Source organism: Megalobrama amblycephala, linkage group LG23 (genome assembly GCF_018812025.1).
Source record: "Megalobrama amblycephala isolate DHTTF-2021 linkage group LG23, ASM1881202v1, whole genome shotgun sequence".
NCBI lineage: Eukaryota > Metazoa > Chordata > Actinopteri > Cypriniformes > Xenocyprididae > Megalobrama > Megalobrama amblycephala.
In genome coordinates this window covers 11,488,139-11,513,425 of record NC_063066.1, presented here as the reverse complement: position 1 = coordinate 11,513,425, position 25,287 = coordinate 11,488,139, and the positions used below count along the sequence as shown (strand labels likewise).

The following is a 25,287-nucleotide window of genomic DNA, read 5'->3' as shown; positions in this document are numbered from 1 at the left end:
ACTGGCTGAACAAAAATACTGACATAAAACTGATAATTAGCGACTCCAAAACACTGAGACATTAGGAACCAGGCAGCAATTCAAAGAATTCAAAGGTCAGACTTGATATATATAATAAATACAAATCATCATTACCACATGTCACAAACTGATTGGCCTTTGCTGATCCTGCAGCCACTGAGATTGCTTGCTCAACACTTAAATAGTCTGGGTCATTGTTTGCTGTAAGCTAGTCCTGCAGCGTGCTATCAGAGTTCCTCTTGAAGCCTCCACCTCCCCCAGCTCCACCTGCCTAGATCCTCTATGGGATTTAGGTATGGCTATTTATGCAGCAGCAGCATATCTTACATGCTCACAGCAGTGTGTCAGTGTATCAGCAGTAGCAAGTCCATACTTGCTCTCCAGCAACAGCAGCAGTAGCAACATAAAAGATCTAGCCTACCAAGACCAAATTATTCAAGATTGATATACCTTTATATGGGCGTAAGGATTTGAGCGAGTTTGACGAGGGACAAGTTGTGATGTCTAGATGACTGGATCAGAGCATCTCCAAAACTGCAGCTCCTGTGTGGTGTTCCCGGTCTGCAGTGGTCAGTATCTATCAAAAGTGGTCCAAGGAAGGAACAGTGGTGAACCGGCGACAGGGCCGAGGCTCATTGATGCACGTGGGGAGCGAAGGCTGGCTTGTGTGGTCTGATCCAACAGATGAGCTACTGTAGCTTAAATTGCTCAAGAAGTTAATGCTGGTTCTGATAGAAAGGTGTCAGAATACACAGTGCATCGCAGTTTGTTGTGTATGGGGCTGCATAGCAGTCTAAGTGCCCATGCTGACCCCTGTCCAGTGCCAGAAGCGCCAACAGTGGGCACGTGAGCATCAGAACTGGACCACAGAGCAATGGAAGAAGCCTGGTCTGATGAATGAAATTTTATTTTACATCACGTGGATGGCTGGGTGCATGTGTGTCACTTACCTGGGAAACACATGGCACCAGGAAGCACTATGGGAAGATTGAGAGCCGGCGGCGGCAGTGTGATGCTTCGGGCAATGTTCTGCTGGGAAACCTTGGGTCCTGCCATCCATGTGGATGTTACTTTGACACGTACCACCTACCTAAGCATTGTTGCAGACCATGTACACCCTTTCATGGAAACGGCATTCCCTGATGGCTTTGGCCTCTTATAATGCACCCTGCCACAAAGCAAAAATGGTTCAGGAATGGTTTGAGGAGCACAACGAGTTTGACGTGTTGACTTGGTCTCCAAATTCCCCAGATCTCAATCCAATCGAGCATCTATGGGATGTGCTGAACAAACAAGTCCGATCCATGGAGGCTCCACCTCGTAACTTACAGGACTTAAATGATCTGCTGCTAACATCTTGGTGCCAGATACCACAGCAAACCTTCAGGGGTCTAGTGGAGTCCATGCCTTGATGGGTCAGGGCTGTTTTGGCAGCAAAAGGGGGACCAACACAATATTAGGAAGGTGGTCATAATGTTTTGCCTGACTGCCAGTCTTTAAAATAAATTTTGCCTAATATATTTAGGGTTATTCCCTTATATTACATAAAAGTTTTGATTAATAAAACCAGTTCATTTAAATGCCCTCACATTAACATGACAAAACATTTTTATGGTGTACAATAATCTATATGAGAAATCAAATAGTTTCAACTCGTTTGTGGTCATCTGGAATCAGACAACTACTGATTCAGGCCTGAAAACAACAGCGATTCCTACTAAAACCACAGACCATTTTTTGATTTAATGGCTGATGATATTAACGATTCAAACTTGCATTTCACTAATGTTTCAGGGTCATGTGAATCTCTCTTTCAAGCCCTGTGCGGAGGTGGAGTTTGCCCTCGTGCAACAGGGTCAGCAGAATCCTGTCAGTGACTTTTACAAGCTAATCAGATCAAGAGCATCTTAAATTAAATATGCAAACTAAAAAAAAAAGATTAATTTTTGCTGATGACTGTAAATGCAAATGATGAGTCAATTAAATGCAATGCATAGTTCAATTAATAAGTTGAGGAGCCCATCATTAACATGTTTGCCTACATTCATTACGCTTTCAGGTATATAATAATTTAATGAATGGAACTAATTAAAAGGCGCCACTTTAAGGGGAATTGGCTGGTTGGGGTAGACGGAAAGTGGGCTGGGCCCAAGGAGAGATCGCTCCCCGGAGATAACAAACAATCAGACATCTGTTGGCGATAAGACGGCACAAAAATAACATGATGGGTTATGTTTATAAGGTCTGTGTTCCTAACATGCCCCTCAAACACCTGCTTCTGTAAGAAAAGCTCAAGGAAGACACTCCGAAAAAAAAATCACAGACAAGAAGTAACTTTAATTTAATATTGTGAACTTTGAAAAGTTATTTTACAGCTTTCATCAAAAAATGATAACAATCTATACAGTAGTTTTTGTCTTGAGTTTTCCTATCAATAGAACGGTTCAGTGTGTATCCAGTCAAAAATTGAAACAAACAAACACAAGAACAGGAGGCAGAAAAAAAGGAGACCATCTTTTTGGTTCGAGTCTTGTGTCCTACAAATGCTTGTCGTTTTATAAGAAGTCCATCTTAACCATTGCGATGGAGCTGCTAACAAAGTAACCAATGTGTAGCAGCCACATAGGGAAAGAAAAACATGAATGCTCAATCATCAGTCATTTCCGATAAAAAGTCCTCACACAAACCCCAAATCGGCATATTAAAAGCCATTTTCTGTTAGATGGCAGAGTGCAGACACATTTTTGGAGACAGCACTTAAACCATTCAAGAGTCCTGAAGACCGAGTCGGCTGACAGTAGAATTAGACACAGCGTTACAGACTGGGAGTCAGCAGCACCTCAGCTCTGGGGGCAAGGTGTTGTGCTCTGAAATCGAGTCACTTTGCTCAGGGTGAGAAATACGCCAACGGTACCTTACAGAGTGCTGCAGCATGAACAACATACCACGACCCAGAACATGCAGGCTCACATGCACCTCCAGCTAAAGCAAACGTCCCCTCCGAGCGAACAGTGACACTGTGGAATATGGCTTTGAGCTTCTCCCCCTCTCGTGAACGCAGCAGACATAAGCGAATGGAGAAAAAAAAAAGGCAGACTTTTGCTTTAAATTAATGAGAAAGAAAGTGCAACCCATCCCGCTAGCAACACATAAAATATGAATCATATATTCTCTCTTTATATTCCTTCAAGTTCCCTTTCATTACCCTTCATAATACAAACAACAGAAAAAGGACAAATAATTCATTTAACCCTCCTTGCTTTAGGTAAAACAGACCGATTTGTGCTTTTTTCCAGAAAGAAATCCCTTAAGGAACTCTGTGGCTACTGTAATTGGTGATGGTGGTTATGATGAAGTCCGTACAAGTGATTCTTCACTTATGGGTTTGCATTGTTAAGGCATCTATACTGCTGGTATTGATAAACGTGAGAGAGAGAAAATGGAATAGACAGATTTATAAGCAGGCATAAATAATCAGATAAATAAAAGAGCAAAGAAAAGAACGTAGATTAAAACTTCATCAAAAACGTCCTCCTAGGTTTGACACGCAAAATAAAACCATCACTCTCAGAGAAGAGCCCATGCATATTATTACAATAGTACAGGTTCTGTAAGTCTTTAAAGAAAAAGATATAGATTTATATATTCATCATTTATATATATATATATATATAATTTTTTTTAAAAAAAAATCTACATAACTAAATGCTGTGAGATGCTACTTTTTTGCCATACATTAAAAATTCCAAAAGGAAAACAATTGCTTTTTAACTTACAAATTATACAAAAATAGACAATGGCTTTTTTATGAATACAACTTAAAAAATGGAAGCTTGACATGATACAAAACATGGACCTAAATGCAGACAAAAACATTAACAATAAAGACAATGTCGGGGATGAAAGCAAACAGATGGACAAATAATAATCACGAAAAACCTTCCACAATCAAAGAAATGTTGGGGAGAAAAGAATATACAAAATCTGGATATACATACATTATTTATATGGATATTTTACAGACTCCCCACTTTTTTGTCCAGAATCCTTGATTTGTGTTTGCTGAAGTTTTGTGTAACTTATGAAATGAACTGATCATCAGTGTTATTATGAGCTGCCTTAAGCCATTCTGAGATAAATACAAATAAAACAAAGACTTTGGCAACAGAAAGTATATGTACAAAAATAGACGACTACCAAAGTAAGCCAATCAAACTGCTGTATGTTGGGTGTTTGACACATTTGGAAAGCATTCTTCATACAGTGCCGTCTAAACATGAAAATACTTTGTTATTTCAAGTCATGTCCCCCAAAACAAGCCAAAGAAACACACAAAAAGAAAAAAATGGGTTGTTTTAACAGTCGGCTCTGAAATAGTATTCCTCTTATACTTCATTTAACCTATATCCTTCACTAGTGAACACAGCAAACCAAACACATTCAAATTTATATAATCACAGTTTCATTTTTTCCATAGACAAAGCAAAAACAAAAAGAAAAGATCAAAAAATCATCACATTCTTTGAGCACATAAAATTCAAAATTTTTTTTTTTTTTAATTAAATGGCATGGCAACTGAGGGTGTTGTCCTTCAGTCCATCTGTTTACTGCATATCTCTGCTCTACTTAGCAGCAAATATTTGCATGAACATAAACACTGATTTGTTGTGGAAATTGGGTCGCTTTTTCTTCTCTTTGAGGACGGATCTGGACGTTGAAAAATTACAGCATGACAGCATTTAATAACTCTTAAATAACTTTCCTACATCATAGCCATCCAAGCCGGCTGGTACCCAGATGCTTCATATGACTCTTCGCAAAAAATTACAACAGGGAAGTAAGTATGGCGCTACAATTTCATTTAGTAAGAAAACAAGACTATGGCAAACTATTTGTTGGCTTTTCTCTGGGGGGAAAAAAACAAAAACAAACAAACAAACAAACAAACAAAAAACCCATCCCCTCTTTTTTTGTGTTCAAACAGTTGGCCTAAATGTTCTCATTTGGATTTTGCACTAATGTTGTCTGTTTATATAAAAACTGGTCAGTATTAACAGAGATCTGTGCCGTTGCCCATCACTGCTCTCTCAGGAACAATACAGATGCACCCGCTCCTAAAGTGTCATGTTTGTGTGATACAGTCTGTAAAAAAGGCATGATATCATTGAATTCATCAAAAAAGCCCATGAATAAAATGAAAAAGAAATCCATCCCTCCTTTACGCATGGGTAAAACACAGGGGTGGAAAGTCCTCCGGTAGATCAGTCCAGATATTAGCTTAAAAACAAAAGCAAACAAACACTTTCTTCCCATAAAATGAGATTCCTTTGTCAAAAGGCCTGAGTTTTAAAAGTTCAGTTTTCATGTTTCCTCCACCAGAAATTGTCTTCAGCTCAGACCGTAGATTCTCTGGCGAGAGCTGAAATCAAATGTGCCTCTTCAGCATCCCAGAAGCCCCTACATGGGAGGAACAATCATCCCTGGGATCACTAGTCATGAGAAGAGAGAGAGAGAGAAAGAGAGAATGAGGGTAAGACATGGGATTGTTTGGTTTCATCTGTCATGCAACAATCCCCAAAGAAAAGCATCTGGAGAGCATGTCTCATTCAAACGAAATGAACAAATAAGACAGTTTTCTTGTGCTACAGTCAACCTGGCACAAAGAGAGAAAGAAATAGAGGGTGTTTGAAATACTGTACTGCTTTGTGCTGACTTCCCAATACAGTTCAGTGTTATTTTTTTTATACACAATTATAGTTTATTAATATTTTAAATTTTGAGTTTTTATTTTAATTTTATTTTAATTTTTTGCAATTTTGCAAAATGTGCTTTATATAATTATTCGTTTTTTTTTTTTATTTGAGTTTTTCATTTTAGTTTAATTTTTATGAATATATATGAATGGTATTCATGAATTCATGGATCACATTTTTTTATTTATTTTTTTATTCGCTGATTGGTCCCTCTAATAGCCCACCAGACGTACTTCCTAATCCACGTAACCATATATATTGATACCCTAGCTTGTGATCGCCCTGCTGCTTCTGTTTACCCCTCCTCCTCCCCAGCACCACCTGTAGAGATTTGCTACGGTGGTTTTAATATATCCTTGCAGCAGCATGCACGTTATGTATGTTATTTTAATTCCAACCCGATCTCACGGCAATTCATAAGTATTTTACGAGGTGGCTAATCCGTACGAACTCAATTGTACGAATTCGTATGTTTTTTGCTAAATCGTACGTATTTTACGAGTTGTCAAATTCATATGAATTGGTATGAATGACCTATCCCTATCCCTTCCCCTAAACCTACCCGTCACTGGGGTTTAGACAAATCGTATGAATTCATACCACCTCGTAAAATATGTAAGAAATTGGAGATAGCTATTATAACACTGATACAGTTACTGAGGTGATGTGCAACAGTTTTGAACTAAATATATGCAAAGAAATGGAGGCAATTTAAAGACAATGCACATGGATCACATCCAAACAACAGGGCAGAAATATGGCTTCAATCAGCTGAAGGAGGGACAGAGAGACTAAACGAATGCAGAAGCATATCCCATAATTCACTGTGCTTTCGATCACACTGAAGCTGTACATTAATCAAAAGGATCTACAATTCCCAGCGAGTGGGTGAGGATAATCTTTATTCTGTATGATCCACCTAAGGTTGCAGGTCGTCCGTGTTTAATTGGAGTCATTGTCAGGATAAATAGTGACTTGCTTTACAGGCTGTATATCAGTCTCCCCATCAGGGAGCCATTATATGAACAATTCATCAATCCAATTAGTGATAACACTATAGGACGGCTTCGCAACGCATTAGCTAATGCTTCTCTCCCATGAGGACAAAGCTCCACGGGTTCGGAGGAGACGTTCAGGATATTCTTACAGTCGGAGGGACTTTGCATTTACATCAAGAGCGTAGAGGACAAACTCAAGAGCGCTAAAAAGAGTACGCATGCAGTTGTTAGCTATTTATACTCTTAAAAATGACTTTCATTGGTGTAATCCAGTATAATCCCGTCATATTAAATAATATATTTGACTTGAATAAAAAGAGGTCATTTAAAGCTGTTTTTATGTGACTGTGTAGAGTTTCGCCTGTGTTTCGATGAGCGACTGAGTGTTTATTTCATGTGCCTGTGGGGACCGATGCACATTTATGCAGACATCATTTTTACGATACAAATTACAAACAAACAGCTATGCTAATAAAAAGTGCATGCAGTGTATACATGGTCTGACCCAAATTAACGTGCTTGCCAACACTTAAACAAAAATAGCTTGAGCTTAGATAAATAATGTTTGTTCTCAAACACTAAACATTGTTCAGTCAAACGTAAGTATCGCTTCTATTCATTATTGGCAAAGAGGAAGGAAGTCCCATGAGCACCGAGCCGGGTTTTTCTCTCTATCGCTCTCCACGTTCAGCAGGCCACATCACCGCACCAGATTTTTCATGTAACATATTGGCTTCCTATTGATTTCCTCTCTCTGGTCCCTCATCTCTAATTCCTGGGTTATTTCCTGAGTGTCTCTGCCTCATTTGGAATGGAAAAAAAAATGAGTGGTGACCGACAATCGGTCATCGGGTCAGAGTGCTGAGTGCATATCAACATACAGAGAGGAAGCACTCCACGCTCGCAGATAAGAGATGTCTGCCTCAAACGCTCAATTACTTTAATATTGTCTCACTGTGGATGTCTAGATAGTTCAGCTCAACACCCAGGGCCAAATGCTACGCAGAGTAATTGTCATAAATCAGAGGAAGCTGATTATGGCTGTGTTTCAGATAACAGTGAACATTTGTCTTTATAGATGTCACATGAGTGTTTTTATGCAGCAGGCTACAACTAAAAACTGAACAAGTGTCCCAAGTATTTTCACCTTAAAACAAAAAAATATTCTTCTTGAGATTCTCCTTTTGGATTTTTATATATTTTTATATTGATAGACTTATGGTTAGTTAACTGACAAAACGCAAACTCTGAGGAGGACTTGACACAGGAAACAGGAAGTCGGATAGGAAATGAAACACATGTGGCATGCTCTTCGAGACACGCAGCAGGCCCCTGGTGACCGAGCAGAAGTGAGGATGAAGGGAGAAGATGCTCTGACAGTCATGCTGATGGATGGCTTAATGGATAGAAAGAGAGGACGATGAAGAAAGAGAGTGTGAGACAGGTGTAACATACTTCAGGAGAAGGCCAGTCCCTGCAGGGAGCTGGCGGTGGAGTACTTGCTAGAGTCCACAAAAGATTGATCTACTGAAAGCAGAATGAGGAAGCAGGGGGAAGGGGAAGGAAGATGAAGGAAACAGAAAGAGAGAGTTATTTTTTTAAGTACAACGAGAGGAATTGGGTCAGAGAAGCAAATGTAAAAACAGATTACCACAAGTTAGGACAAACTGACAGCTTTCTAAGTGTTAGAAGGTTGTAGATCAGACACTCGAGCGCCGTTTCAAAACAAGTGAGCTGCGTCACTGGCTACTACCTACATATGGAGTTGCCTTTTAACTGGAATGGTAAGTAAGTGACTATTTGGAAAGCTATACATAGGCAAAGATTCCTTGCGTCATATAAACAGTGCTATGCATGGAAGTCAGAATAATTAGGTTATTGTCATTTTGAAGGCAGCTCACTAGGTTTTGGAACAGATTGTTTAGAAATAATACTACACAGAAAAATCCATTTAAAAAGAGTATGAAAACAGTACATATACATATACTACCATTCAAAAGTTTGGGGTCGGTAAGATTTTATACATTTTGAAGAAATTATTACTTTTATTCAGCATGGAAACATTAAATCGATCAAAGGTGACAGTAAAGACTTACATTGTTGCAAAAGATTTCTATTTCAAATAAATGCTGTTCTTTTGAACTCTCTATTCATCAAAGAATCCTGAAAAAAGACATTTCCACAAAAATATTAAGCACAAAACTGTCACAGAATATTTCTTGAGCAGCAGATCAGCATATTAGAATGACTTCTGAATGATCATGTGACACTGAAGACTGGAGTAATGATGCTGAAAATTCAGCTTTGCCATCACAGGGATAAATTACTTTTTGCAATATATTATGATAGAAATTATTTTTTTTAATTAACTATTTAAAACTATTAATATTTCACAATATTACTGTTTTCCCTGTAGTTTTAGTCAAATAAATGGTGAGCATAAGAGATTTTTTTTTTCAAAAACAATAAAAAAAACATCTTACTGACCCCAAACTTTATATACACAAAACCTAAATATGCATCCTTTTCTTCATCACATTTGTTTATTTTAAGTAACAGATTTAAAGCTAAGTTTTACATTTGTGCTTGGCCTTTCTTGGATAGGTCAAGCTTTATATTCTGCCGTGCCACTCACCTTGGAGGCCGTTTCCGTTGGCACTAGTGCAGGTAGGGGGTGGCGAGGCCTGGGGCCGCACGACGGGAGCAAAAGCGCTCTTCTGTTTGACTGCAGACACCATGTTGGCCGGAGAGAAAGAGAAGATGCCTGAGGAACTGCTGCAGTTGGAGGGAAGACTGGTGGAGGAGGCCATGGTGGGACTGGAAGGAACAACTGAGGGACGGGAATGAACGAGAGAGGGAAAGGGGTTTAGGATAGGTCAGAGCATACCTCATAGTCCTGTACATAAGGTATAGGGACTGAACACAAACCCATGAAATATTTGTGTAGTATAGGCCAGTATTTTTTATAATGGGCACCGATAAAAATGCTAGAATATAATTTTTTTTTAGCCTTTTTCAGCAAGTGATTTAAAAAAAAATTAAATATATGAAATTGATATGTAATGTCAAATGATTTATTTTATAGTATTCTTTGACTGCACAAGCTCCTCTCCTCTCAGAACAACATTAGCGCTGGTCCCTCCCCTGCCCCATCTCTACCGCCTCTCCTTTTGTCTATTAATACCCTAAGAGCATTTTCCCCCTCAACGATTTTACAATTACTCCTGTCGTATTTCAGCTGCTCTCTTATACACTGATCTACCTTTATTGTTGTTATTATTCTACACTTAAATTTTATGGCACTTTTCCAAGTAAATTCTCCTGATAGTGTCATAATCCATTTATGAAGGCCTAACTAATCAATTAATGAAAATTGGAGCCCACAAAGCCTGCTCTCTCGCATTGATTGAAAGTGTCAGCGTGGAGTCAGTGAGCCTGTTAAAATACTTGTTAACATCTTGAAATCAAAGTACCGAAGTTGAATTGCTTCTCCTGCAATTAGTTTATTGATTTAATTAAGACGCTTTAATTTAGAAGCTGTGCGAGAAGATTGGTGTTATACGAATGGCTAAGCATTATAGACAGCGTCTGATCGTGACTGAAGAAAAGAGTGGCTGGGATTATATTTCTACTCTTAAAGAGACACACACAATAATAGCTGACTTATGTCTCTAATATTTTAGAGGGGGCTCCTGTGGCAGGACTGGCTCACTTGGTGGTCTGAGTGAAATTTGATACAGGCATAAGATGTGTTAATGTTACTACAGTTTATGTTTAGCATGCAAGGACCCGCTTGGATATTATATATACACATATATATAGTACCGTTCAAACGTTTGGGGTCGGTACAATTTTTAAAATGTTTTTGAAAGAAGCCTTTTATGCTCACCAAGGCTGCATTTATTTGATAAAAAAATATAGTAAAATGGTAATGTTGTGAAATATAAAGTAACAGTTTTCTATGTGAATATAATTTAAAGGTGCCCAAGAATGCTTTTTCACAAGATGTAATATAAGTCTAAGGTGTCTACTGAATGTGTCTGTGAAGTTTCAGCTCAAAATACCCCATAGATTTATTTTAATACATTTTTTTAACTGCCTATTTTGGGGCATCATTAACTATACACTGATTTTGGCAGCGCTCCGCCCCTTTAATTCGCCTGCTCCCTGCCACAGGAGCTCTCGACTATATTACAGTGCATTTACAAAGTAATATAACATTTACACAGCTAATATAACCCTCAAATGGATCTTTACAAGATGTTCGTCATGCATGCTGTATGCATGCTTCGAATTATGTGAGTAAAGTATGTATTGTGATGTTTACGTTTGATTCTGTATGAGTTTGAGGCTATGCTCTGTGGCTAACGGCTAATGCTACACTGTTGGAGAGATTTATAAAGAATGAAGTTGTGTTTATGAATTATACAGACTTCACATGTTTAAAAATGAAAATAGTGACTCTTGTCTCCGTGAATACAGTAAGAAACGATGGTAACTTTAACCACATTTAACAGTACATTAGCAACATGCTAATGAAACATTTAGAAAGACAATTTACAAATATCACTAAAAATATCATGCTATCATGGATCATGTCAGTTATTATTGCTCCATCTGCCATTTTTTGCTGTTGTTCTTGCTGGCTTACCTTGTCTGTGCACAGATCCAGACGATAATACTGCCTTTCCTTGTCTAATGCTACATGGGCTGGCATATATGCAAATATTGGGGTCATACATATTAATGATCCCGACTGTTACGTAACAGTCGGTGTTATGTTGAGATCCGCGTGTTTTCCGGAAGTCTTTTAAACAAATGAGATTTATATAAGAAGGAGGAAGCAATGGGGTTTGAAACTCAATGTATGTCTTTTCCATGTACTGAACTCTTGTTATTCAACTATGCCGAGGTAAATTCAAATTTTGATTCTAGGGCACCTTTAAATTGTAATTTATTAAGCTAAATTTTCAGCATCATTACTCCAGACTTCAGTGTCGCATGATCCTTCAAAACTCATTCTAATATACTGATTTGGTGCTCGAGAAACATTTCTTCTTATTATAAATGTTGAAAACAGTTGTGCTGCTTAATATTTTTGTGGAAACCTTGATACATTTTTTTCAGGATTCTTTGATGAACAGTTCAAAAGTGCAGCATTTATTTAAAATAGAAATAGAAATAGAAATAGAAAATAGAAATATTTTTACTAGTGGGTGCAGGACACTATAGTTCATTTATGTAAGTGAGGATAGCAAAATAAAGTAAAAATAAAAACTGCGACATATTATACCCAAAAAGTCTTCATTCAGTGGACTACCAGTAAAACCAGTAAAAAATTTGGAACCAAAAATTATTCAGACACTTTGACCTGACCATGTTTTGCTTAAGTGTTATCTGACATAATTAAGATTCATTTAGTTCTGACACAGTTTAACTCTGAGATCTTGTCATATTTTATTACCATTTTTTTAAACTATAGTGAATAAACTGTATTAATGAATGAAATGTTCAAGGTGTCTGAATAAATTTTGGTTTGACTGTATGTGAATGCTCATACTTATATGCAAATGACTCAAAAGGGGTTAGAGAAGGTCAGTACTCACTGGCATAAGGAGAGTTGGCAGCAGAGCCGTTGAGGAAGTTGGGCGATCCTCCCAGCGTGGTCATGCCTGTGTTTCCATATCCATTCATACTGGTAGAGACGGTACTGTAGCTACTCTGCTGGGGTGTCGTGCTGGGTACGTAACCGTGAGGGGATACGCTGCTTGTGTTTCGACTGAAACCTAAAACACACACACACACATAGGACTGAGAGGAGCCAAACATGACATAGAAAATACAAAGATAGAATAAATAAAGAAACAAACAGCTTTTGGTCTCCATTGACTTTAACTGTATGGAAAAGAACACCGTGAGTATTCTGTTTTTGTTACACAGTAGGTAGAAAGTCATACAGGTTTGGAATGACACGAGGGTGAATGAATGATGACAAATTTCATTTTTTTGAACTATTCCCTAAAAAATGATCTGTGTGTCAGTAGCATACGAAGGCAGAGAGGACAGGAGGAGGATATGGACTATAAATATACATTAAACGCTGACATGGGTGAAAGCAGCAGGAAGTTCTCGCTCCAGGAGTCCCCGCTGTCTGGTACAAAGGCAGCGCTCATCTCTGCACTGCTTACTATTCATTCTCCCTTTCTTTAGACGACTGATACATTACTGCTGACTTAACACAAATCATTCACTGTCACAGAGGCCAAGGAATGCTGAGGCAAAGGAGCCGGGAGGTTCAGGGCACATTGCTGAACGGTTGTATCTGTCTGCATGCTGTCTATCTCACTAGTTTTCACCCACTTCCCCACGCAGCAGACTACAGACTACCGTGGCACACTTTACTGGGACTGTACAGAATCACTCTTAAGTAGAAAGGAGGGGTGTTTGTGATGGAAAGATTGACAATGACTTATTAAATACACTGCAGCAATATTTAGCACCTGGTTAAACTGGTTTACGGGTATTCAGTGAATAAAACGCAGGGGTTTGTGCTAAAATACCACATGTAAAAGTGAATTCACTGCTTAGTCTTTCTAGATATCTCTCTTTGTTTGCACACACACACAAGCACATCATAGTAGTCTAGGATTAATCTCGGTCTCTGTGTTTTGTGAATGGCCAAAAAATCTTGAGGTTTTAAAACTGATGTAATCTCTGCTCACCCTGATTGGCTGCTTGTGTGGACTCAGACACATTGACAGCGAGCTGGCTGTGGAAGGAGTTGACTCCCATCATGCCAGTGTGGACTGAGCTGTTGGCCAGACCTGGCAGCTGGTTGTGACCACGTGGGACGTTGTAAAGCGCCTCTGCGATATCCGCTGCTCTTTTTAGAATGATCTCCTGTGAGGATCAACAAAGAAATGAACCAATGCCATGATTAGAAGGATATTAGTAAGCCGACAACTGCCTGAAAAAAAAAACTAAACAAAAAAAACACCCTCCTTCAAATAATAATACAGTATAAATAATGGTTTGACTGAATAGTAATTTTACAATAAAATAATATCACAATAAAATGCATTAAAAATAATATATAACCCAATGAATACATACAAATTAAATTATAATACTAATAAATAAATAATATAAAAAATAACAGCAAAATTTATACTTTTATAAAATACTATGAAACAATTTAAAAACCCCAAATATATCCATTTTACCAATGCACCTTACTGTTTAGTAAATTAAAAGTTATCTTAACAAATTAAACCTATGCACAGGCAACTCATGTGTTGCCATCTATTCAAATATGAGCATATAAATCAGTGAATAAGAGGGTCAATATATTGTTAATACTAAAGAACCAAATCTTAGAATCAATACAAATTTCAAAGAGGTTTTTTTTTTTTATCTGCCAGTCAGTCTAGATAGAGAGCAAAACACAGTAGTTTGGGGTGGAGGGGAGTATGGCTGCACATTTTGGTCTCATAATTCACCCTCATAAAGATGACAGGACTGTGTGGAGGTTGGGGGGGATAGGGGTTCCTGAGAGAGAACTCTCTGAGTGGGTTGATGACTGGAGTCATGCTCCATCCACTGCCCAGCCTAAATAATTCAGCATCACTGCACTCATGCTCAGCTCAGCAATCGATGAGCATATGCCCTCACTCGCAGTTCATAACTGATCTAACATTGAAGATGCCCTTGTGGTCCTTCAAACCAATGAGAGAGCGCTCTGGAGGAATTGCGTTGGGGGATTTATGTTGAGGAAATATGTTAGGGAATATTAGAGAATGAGTCTATGGCCTTAAAGCTCTGAAATGGCCTCAACTGGGAACAAATGCTTATCTGTAATGCTCAATTAAACCATATCTATACTACATCACAATCTTAACCCTAATAATATAATTTGCACACTATCGTGCGCTTGCACTTTTGCCTAAAAGGATGTGCAGAATTTTAACTATTTTACCTTATTTGTAATTTATACAACTGGCTTAACATATTACTTGTTTCCAAGGTCACCAGGAGAATGTGATATTTATGTATGTGTGGTTCCTGTCGGTTCTTAAATGTTATAGTAAATTTAGTATATATTTTAGTCACAAAATATTTATGAATCATGAGGCCCTGTGCATCTAGAATGTTTATGGTCTTGTCATGTTTACTTGAATCTTACCTGATTATTGTGTGGCATCCCATACAGAGCTTCCACCAGGTCTGCTGCCCTCTTCAGAATCACCTCCTGTAAGACAGAAAGATTTCTCCATTTCCATTTCTCATGATTTCAAATGAACAAAACATGATATCGATGACTAGATCTGATAGAAATGGTCTTACAAATTTTCAGACAATATATATGGCTAAAAAAAAAAAACATATTTCAAGACATATTGTCTAAAAAAGAGTCTTTAAAAACATGCCATTATTTTATGAAACTGAACATTTTAAGGATGTTTACAAAGAAAGATTTTTTAAAAGTGTGATTTAATGAACCAAAGCGTTACATTTTTCTAGTCTATTTTGCTACTCGACCGACACAAATAGACTTACAGTACAATTACTACAGGATCAGTCCCTTTAGAACAATATCAGGTTAAGTGCTTTGCTAAAGGGCACAATGCTAACAGGGGACCTTCAGTTCATAGATCGCCCCTGACAGGGTTTGAACATGTGACCTTTGGATTGCTAGCCAATAGTCCTGACCACAACTCCCCTACACTACCATTTGCAGAGGGGATATGTCTTAGAAAACACCTTAACAGCCCCTGTACTTCATCTAGCACTTCCTACCAACAGCACTGCCACCGATTCCATGTATAATACATGAATACAAACACATTTAAAGCAAATACATGCATGTTAGTACATGCAAACGACCGCTCCGCGGGAGGCATGGGCTGCAGTAATGCTATTTTCCTTCCAGGTAATCGACTTTCACTTCCATAACCAAAAACCTATTTATTACCAACCTTTTCACACATTAAACATTTATTTACAGTGTTCTTTACACTGTGTATTCATTTCCTTTCTTCCAAGCCCTCATCTTCTCTTCGTTTTTTTTTTTTTTTTTTTAAACCCTGAAGCTCCAGTGGAACCCTTTTTAAAAGTTAATGTGCTGGTGCTGAGGAAATAAGCTCGCAGTGCGACAACCAGAAAATTGTTCTCACCCTCGGCGTGTAACCCTCGCTGCGAACAAGCCCCCGAGCATGTGTGCCTGCCTGCCAGCCGACATATTGCCTTTCAATCAGCCCCCTCCGCCTCCCACCGGCGGCCCCAGACGCAACACACAGACACGAACATGACGAGGGGGTCAGCAAAGCAATAAAGATTTTTAGTGCGCTGTCCAAGGTGCTAAATTCACTCAATAATGGGAGCTCTGGCACTGCGTTAACCCCTCGTTAGGGGTGCTTCGCGGGGGAGGCGCCCGTCTCCGTTCGCCCGGGCTCGGGCTGGGTGATTGAGAGAAGCGCGGGAGCCTGGGGAGGCCTAAAGTGGTGCTTTAGTATGGATGTGTGACTCCGATGGGCTCTCTTCTCCTTTACCCTCTTCTTCGTGGGATGGAGGAAGAACATTAGGGATGGGAAGCATTAGTCCATGGCTCGGTCCCCTGCTGCACCGGCACTGTGTCATTTATCCAGTACACCTCTACAGGCACCTCATACTCTCCTCTACTTCTCTCGCGTTCGCACTCGCTCTCCTTAGTTAGAAGGTCTCGTCCCTACCTATCGATCTCCCGTCATTACGATATTGGGGGGTGGGGGAGAAATCTGTTGAGAGGGCAAATCCAATAAGGAAGGGGCCAAAAGTTTGTCCAGATAAACAAATAAATGCTATTAGCACAGGCTGTGTGTGGTGGCCCTGTGTCTGGAAGCAAAGCCCATTTCCTGGGCGAGTAGCAGTGCTTCCAGTAAGGGCCGAGCAGGGAGCCAGGAGCGGTAAACAGGAAAGAAACCTGATCTTGGATCTGCGCGTCTGTATAGCTGTCTATCAGTCAGAGCCATCATAACCCGGGCTCTATCCTCCATCCTCCCCCCTTCTCCACTCCTTCAGCGCCATGAGCTATGAGGACCCGATCTCCGTTTCGACCCATTCGGAGTGTCTTTAGCACCCTGACAGGTGTTTTCCAGCTTTGTTTTCCATCACCGTGAAAGCTGAGATGTATATATGCACTCATAGTAACACATAAGCGCGTATAAATGCGAATGTGGGCAACCAAACAACCCCAGGCATAGTGTTTTGAAGAATATAATATCAAATAGCCACAGCGCAGCACCGTAAGGGCCAGCCTGCACATTAATGTGCTCCGGACATTGAATCTGTTCCTGTGTGTGTAAATTATGGTGGCTGGTAATATGATATACATTCATTAGGAAGGGGACTGCTGAAAAAAAATGAAATAAGGCCCGGGTCACATCTGGAATGTTAAGGCAATGGCGTCTGCACATTTACAAGGAAGCCAGGCCTGTAAAAACATGATAAATTTATTCCTGTGCTTGTTCATTTGCAATTTTATCATCTCCTAATGTTCTATTAGAGCAGTAATACCAGCGGGGTCACCATCGTCGCTCATGTGGAACGGAGCGGAGTGATGATGTCATACTTCCTGCTCTGCTCCCCTGACCTCATGGACTGCTGGTCTTGTGGAGGTTCTGATTTTATTAGCTTTAACTGAGGTCTCGTACACGAAGTGCTGTGCAGTCACAAAGTCATTTATATATATTAATATTTAAAGAAATACAGCCTACAGTCTATAGCATCTCAGAATTGTTTCTAAGGCTGTCAACTGACTAAAATTTTTAATCAAATTAATTACATGATATGCAAATAAGATTATTCAAAATTAATGTCATTTATTTGCATAGCAATGTTTGTTGGTAAAGCAAAGAAGACATTGAATTAGAGTAGCAGATACGTTTTTAGGAGTCAATATTAGGGATGGGTACCGAAACCCGGTATTAAATTGGCCCCGGGGCTAAATTTTGAAAGACCGGTGTATCGATAAGCTCTGACGTTAACGATTCTGCTGTCGGTACTGGAGAAATTATGAAGAAAATACACGTACATTTATGCTATATAGACATTATCTTGCAAATTCTATCTCGCCAGAGTCGACAGCTGTGTCTGTATGCAATAATATTAGGACATTTGTCTATGATGCATTTTTGCTTTCGCAATCCAGAAGAGAGATCACGCTCACGCAGAGGAGCTACAGCGCAGCCGCTCACATGAAAGTCCTGTTTAATGGTGACGATGGAGGAGAGAACTAAACAATCTGCTTACACTTTAGGCCTGTGATATTAAGCTAATTTTATTTTTGATTTCGATGTTGGCTTCCAAGGATCAGAAAGAAGATATCATTCTCTTCACAGCTGTGCATATTCCTCCCTAAACCCAAACTTAACGTGAGAATCAGCACAATCGATGATTGATGTAAAATACAGTCTTTACTGTTGCTAAATTGCAGTAAATGTTTGATAATTATTATCAACATTTTAAAACGCTGAAAGCACAATAATCCGCGCAAGAGACGCTGTTCCTCAGGCTGAATTGTGTGTGCGCGCACCAAAACGCATCACAAATAGACAAATTACACATGTCCAAAGTCCAAACGATCAAATACACACAAAAATATGTTACAATGACTGGATTAGAGCGTGTTTAGCTACTTAAACGCAATTTATATCGTAATTGTACATGAACAGCTGGGAGAAAATCCGATGTGTGTTAATATCTATTGTCTTAAAGTGACAGCAGTCACCTTCTGACGATTGTGCAATCAGTGTTAATCAAACAACAAAATGCAAAGAGAAAATCACTTACAGCTCTTCATCTGAATATAGTTAGCTTTAATAGGCATTAATCTATTAATTTATACTGTGAAAACCATGCAGTGTTATTTTACATTTGGTTACTTTACTTAGATTTCTTATATAGGCTAGGCCTATATTACTTACCTGAACACATGAACAAATGAAAGCACTTTATTCATCATTGTTTTATTGTATTTGTCAGTTTGTTTTACTTTGTTTCTTTGTTCATGTTCTTACTGTATCTTACATAAAACACCAAAAATGCCGGACACTATATAATATAATGCAAAGTTAATTCAGCTCTTTATATATATATATATATATATATATATATATATATATATATATATATATATATATATATATATATTTATTTATTTTGTCATTAAAGTTGAATTGAATTTTGAAAAATGTATCAAGACTTCAGATTTCCTTGAATTATTCCTAAGGTAGGAAAATTAATTTATATTTTATATTTATTTATATATATTTTTATTTATATTTATTTATGTTATTCATTATATATTTAAAAATATAATAACTAATAATAATACTGATTATAAATATTATTTGTATTATTAATAAATATTACTAATATTATTAATCATGCCAAAATAAACATGAACTTGACAGCTGTACTACAAAAATTCAAAAACAAATTTTGAATAGAATTCTAAATAAATTCTAGAATATAAGAACAGGGCATAGTATACTGTTAGTATATAGGGTGCACCAAATGCAAACCCAATCCAAGTGCGATGTACATATAATCTGTGCAAACTAACCACACAAACTCATATGCCTCTATCTGTTTGCAATAACTGTAAATGCTTGGCTCAAACAGTAACCACACCGGTGTGTAATGTCATGCTGTTTATACCCACCAAGGCTGCAATCCATTTTGATGAATGAGGGCTATCATATAGTGAGCCTTTCCTTATCCTGACAATAATCTAATCTTTAGTTTCAAACGCACCATTTGTCGCTGATGTAAGAGATGAGATACTCCATCCATGAGTCAATACAACGGCGACGGTTCCCAGAACAATGTGTTAGGTTTTAATCTGATAGAAAAGTGTCTTTACCGTAATAATCGTAAATGTATGACAGTCTTATGACAGAGTTAGTTACGGGCAGCATAAGAGTACAGTGGTTCACCAAAAATATGGTTTGTGGTGTTATGATCCATGACAGTTAATATGTTTGCATGCATTTTCCTGAATTTAAGCGAGGAACTACAACAGGTTCAGTTTTTACGGTACTTATGGTGTCACATGTGTGTTAATCACATTTGCGTGAGGTGCATTGAGTGAAGGTAGCCATCACATTGTGTAGATGCAGTGAATCATGTGAAGTAGAGCAGAATGTCCATTCCATGCGTATGAGCACAGCTGATGCACAGTTCTTTGACTTTCACTGATTTGAGTTTGCCTGCTCTGTCAAATGTATTGCTCAACATGGTGGCTTAACCACCGTGCTTATCTAATGCAAAATCAAATATCCTTAGTCTTCCTTTCCCAATCTCCCCCTCCTCCTCCATGTCTTTCCTCCATCAATATCTGCCCATCATAAATATCAGTCACTGTGCTCTTTAACTAATGTGACTTCATTGCATAATTCATATTCTCTCCGGGCCTCAAAGGTTACTCTCTGAAAGTCAATAATAACCTGTCTGTCCAAGTCTGCACAATACGACTGCGGAGTGCAGCCACCAAAAAATTGCAAAAAGTCTGGATCACATACTACTCAATGACTTATATGACAAAAACTATTTTTTAAGAAAAGTTTGTGAGATTAGTGATCTCCAACTTTGCTTACTTTGGGTTGGGAAACACTGGTCTAAATAAACCTGTGCAGATTAAATTTAACTACATCCATATTCACATATTTTATAGTGGTCTTATGGATTTCCCACTAATGTATAAAGAACATGCTACACCGCTACCCAGAAACATTTTTCCTGGAAGCACAAATTGAATTCTGGACCCTGTAGAGTTAGCCAAGGGGGATCAGGTGGGTGTGAAGTGACAGGGAAAATGTGGGAAACAACACTGACAGAGGAGATGAAGAGAGACCAAACAAGGCCACAGCCTGGATGTGCTGAATATGGGCCAGGTGCATTTTGGGATGCAGTTTCTCCTTCAAATGATTCCCTACAAACACTATAAATATACAGTCAAACCAAAAATTGTTCAGACATTTTTGATATATTTTCACTAGTGGGTGCAGGACACTGTAGTTCATTTATGTAAGTGAGGATAGCAAAATAAAGTAAACTCTGACAAATTATATCCAAACATTCTTCATTCAGTGGACTACCAGTAAAATTTATACAAATTTGGAACCAAAAATTATTCAGACACTTTGACCTGACCATGTTTGATACAGTTTAACTCTGAGATCTTGTCATATTTTATTACCATTTTTTTAAACTATAGTGAATAAACTGTATTAATGAATGAAATGTTCAAGGTGTCTGAATAAATTTTGGTTTGACTAATATCTATCTTTATATAGTCATCATATAAAACACTACCCATAACACACATAAAAATACATATTTGTGTGTTTGTGCATATTACACTATATATATATATATATATATATATATATATACTTTAAATGTACAGCTCAAGTATGTTTTAATCATGAAAGTATGCGAATACATTAATATGGTATTATTGGCCAGTCTTGCGTAAAATGCAACACTCAGTTTTATACGATATTTAGGCTATCAGGAGGCTCTTGCTTGACCTCTGGAGACATGAACTCTTGGTTTGAAATTAAATATTCTCACATTCACCAGTAATCTTGTTATTACAAGAGACTTTAGATGCGTTATTTTTTCCAAAATATCACAGAAAAAAACATTTTGTTGAACCATCGCTGCGTAATAAATTTGCTGGCCTGGATAACATAGTAGCATGCTTGTTCAAGGACTGAGAGAAACAAGTTAACCTGCCGTGTTCCACACTTGGCCCTCACCTGTGATTGAGTCCAGCAGTTTAGAGAAGTGCCGTCAACAAACTGTTATTGCCTCAATAAAGGGCAAAATCAATAGTGCTGAAATGAGTGGCTGGGCGCAGTAGCCGACGCTGTTAATATCTCGCTGAGAGCGTTTGAACGAGAGGAGGAGGGACAGAAAAGGGAGGGGAAGACAGAGAGAAAGAGAGAGAAAGAGAGGCGTACAACCTCAAGTACTTGAGGATATCAGGGTAAAATCCATCTGCTAACACCAACCTTGTCTCGACAACCAACCGGACATATATAGCTACACAGAGAAATTATTTCTCATTCACCCTTCCCATGTTCACTATCTCTATGCCCTCTTTCCTTATGCTGCTTTGGCTGCATCTTCCCCCTTGTGGTGACTCAATTATTGTTGGGTGAGCAGTAATAAAGTGAGGGCTGTGGTGCCTTCGATCGGCTGACCTGTGAGAAGGCAGCACCGGACAGCTGACTTCACCATGATGGATCACCCAACTCTCTCTCTCTCCCTTCCTGCCTGTTCCTTTTGTTCTCTGTCTCTCGCTCTCTTTCTCTGCCAACCTGTCAAGGCCCAGGACTAAAGCTGTAAATGTTAGTGTGTTGTTGAATGGTTTGGACTATTGTTTTCCATGTGATCTGCATTCTCTGAAGATAAACATTAACTAATTAGGCATACAATAAGTCATTTCAAAGACTTACCATGAGCTCTAGGGATGTTAAGTGATAGCATATGCTTCTGTAGAAGCCAAAAGTCAGTGTGATTTCAACTACACTACCCATAACCCTGAAAGCTTATAAACACAGGGATGATGATCAACGAAACAAGGAACAGGTGTGTATCTAATCAGAAACCATAGCAACAAACAATGAAACGTGAACTCGGGCAAACAGTGACAAGGAAAACAAAACAGAACAGAACCATGAAAGTAAATTGTAATAATTATTTTTCTTATCTCACTGGAAAATATTTGGTTCTTGTTTTAAGTACAAACATCAATGAATTTTATTAAGATTTCTCTAAAAACAAGACTGTCATTTTGCTTTTCAAGTGGAAAAAAAAAAAAAACCTGGTACACGGGCTGCTGAAAAAGTGAGCACATACTCCAGTATTTTAATATAACAAACATCTAACTGCTTCCTCAGGGACTTCCCCTATACCTGACCCTGAAACTATCTTACCGAGTAGTTTTGCCTACCTGTTTTATTCAGCACCTCTAATAGAGTGAGGCTGCTCACTCGTGGGCCATTCCACCCTATTCATTAAAAGGTAAGGAATCAGTTAAGGGCGGCCGTTAAGCGGGCTCTCTGGGGAGAGCAGCCACGAGTGTATTCTGGTTTGCCTCCCTTATGCTGAAAACAGTGGGAAAGATGTGACAAGTGACCCTGGCCATGACCCACCTAATGCATTCAGCTTCATCATCAGCCCAGGAAAATTAGTCCAAATCAAGCCAAGGTTAAAACCACAGAGAACATATGTGAGCAACATGTTGCCCCAGTTTCAATGAAAATTACCAGTCAGTTCCAATATGGCAGACAAAGAAAATTAATAATAATCATGGGGCAGATTTAAGTACTCCTCTTTCTGCAGAGAAGCTACATTCTCTGACAAGCAAATGACAAAAACAGGGTTCCCAAACCTTTTTACCAATGAATTTCTTTTCTTTTACCAATTAATTTCTTTTTAATGACTTTTGATGTCGACTTTTTTAACAATGATTTCATAGAGATTACACTAAATATACATATAATATACAATAACTTAATTGCAATTCTAAGCAATTAAATATTTTAAAGCTGAGCAATAAAAAAGTAATAAAACATATTTAAATTAAAATTTAAAATTAATTCAATTTTATTACTTTATTCAGGATTATAATTTTATGAATTTGGAAATGGAAATCACAATTTTAAAATATCCTGCCTGATATTTACAGATGACTATGGAAACCCTCAATATGATATTTTAAATGTCTAGCAATTTATATTTTCATGTATAGATATGTAATCTGTCATTATAAGGGGATATTCCTATCTTCATCAGTGACATCAATGAGTCAGTAATGTAATAGTCCCCATCAACGTTAGGAGGGACAAGTAGCAACACATGTCTGCTGCTGATTTTTACAGGGCCCTTTGGTGGGTCAACACAGTGCTCCAGTACACGAAGAAGGGTGAGTATTTGTGCATGTGTGTGTGTGAGTGTGCGTGTGTGTGGTAACACAGGGTTCAGACTGTGGGACTGCAGAGGAAGGTATTCAGACAATGTCCATGTGGTTCATTAGGGACTAAGATCAAACGCCATTGCCCCGTTTAGCCCCACTGACAAGAGACAGAAGATCTGTCCTCTCCTCACCAGCTGGGGAATGGGCACTAACATGAGGGATGAGTGAGGGAGTGAGGGAGGAGTATGAAAGAAGAAATTGAGAGATAGAGGAAGGACGAGGACCACTATATGAGAAAGCCTGAGTGTGCAATCTCCAGAAGTTGGATAAAGCATACATCAATTAGCTGCAAAAATAAATGGAAAATTTCCCAAAATTGTTCATGACATGTTCATTTGTTAAGCTACAGATAAAATCTGTAGCAGACATCACCACACACTACCAGGCAAAAGTCTGGACACACTTGACTTGGTCTAAATGATCGAAATTGTCCTTTTTTAAATCCTTAAGATCAAAAAGTAGTTTGCATTCAAATATAAATATTTTTTTTATAGAACTATAACATATTTATTTATTTATTTATTTATTACTTAGATTATTTATTATTTAGGATCTAATCAAATATAAAGTGTGCCTATGAATGATGTTAAGTTTTTTAATAATTTTTTCCCAACTGGATAGTGAATGAAAAGCTTTCATAGTTTTGATGACTATTCTTATTATAAAATATGGATAATAACAATAATAATAATAATAATCATCATTATCATTATTATTATTAATGAGTGTCCACACTTTCAACTTCATTGGTAGTATATAATTTAAAACCTTGCCTGATTAGTTGATAATGGCAGTTGATAATTAGCTAAAACTAAAACTACAAAAAATTGAAATCGTTAACTGAAATAAAATAAAAGTTACCTGAAATTAAATATAAAAAAGCTACTTGCCAAAGCAACAATTCTATATAAGTATAATAGTATCTAATATATATAATAGTATCTGACGTGTGGTGCAGGTCACATGAGATTAGCAGCCAACTGTAACTGCTTGGCCACCAACTCTACATTTGCCTGATTCCTCTAGATTGGCTTTGGTTTGATGCCGCTTTTGTTGACCCCATGGTCTAATTTGATGTGTTTAAGGTGTAATGGATTGGGAGGTGGCTCATGGGATGTGAATACTGATGGCCCAGCTTTGATACAGAGGGCTGCTAACAGCACAAGGTCAGTCCTGAGTGTGAGCAGGCCCAGCCAGCAGCCAGCTATAATTACTCTTTTTTTTTTCCTTTTTTTTTTTACACTATTAAGTGGTTCTGCTGGAGCGGGGCTCTAGGGTATAGGACACGCACAACAAGATAAAGTAATGTTTATTTATCCCTCCCAAAGGATCCATTTACTTGGCCAGCCTCTCCTTAAGAACCATGCATGGAGAGAGAAATAAACACCCAACTGGGTCCACAACTGGGCTCCTTTCACCGAGAATACTGAACAAAACTGCATGGGATTGAATATACAGTATATAATCTCTGAATTGATGGAGTCTGTAA

The 25,287-nt window shown here is 38.2% G+C and overlaps 1 protein-coding gene across 7 annotated transcripts in view; it reads right to left on the bottom strand.

Annotated features, from left to right (window-relative positions):
- Positions 1-2,338: 2,338 nt before the first annotated feature.
- ebf1a (EBF transcription factor 1a) overlaps positions 2,339-25,287 on the bottom strand; it is a 134,154-nt gene continuing 111,205 nt past the window's right edge. For 3 of the 7 annotated variants that reach the window (XM_048175806.1, XM_048175808.1, XM_048175812.1), the window contains 6 exons: positions 14,955-15,020; positions 13,495-13,672; positions 12,379-12,558; positions 9,408-9,602; positions 8,228-8,299; positions 2,339-5,510 (listed from right to left, as the gene is read on the bottom strand). In XM_048175806.1, coding sequence (XP_048031763.1) covers positions 8,229-8,299; positions 9,408-9,602; positions 12,379-12,558; positions 13,495-13,672; positions 14,955-15,020 — 690 coding nt within the window. In that variant the 3' untranslated portion in view covers positions 2,339-5,510; position 8,228. The remainder of the gene's footprint in view (positions 5,511-8,227; positions 8,300-9,407; positions 9,603-12,378; positions 12,559-13,494; positions 13,673-14,954; positions 15,021-25,287) is intronic. The other 4 variants (XM_048175807.1, XM_048175809.1, XM_048175810.1 and 1 more) reach the window with 2 other exon arrangements.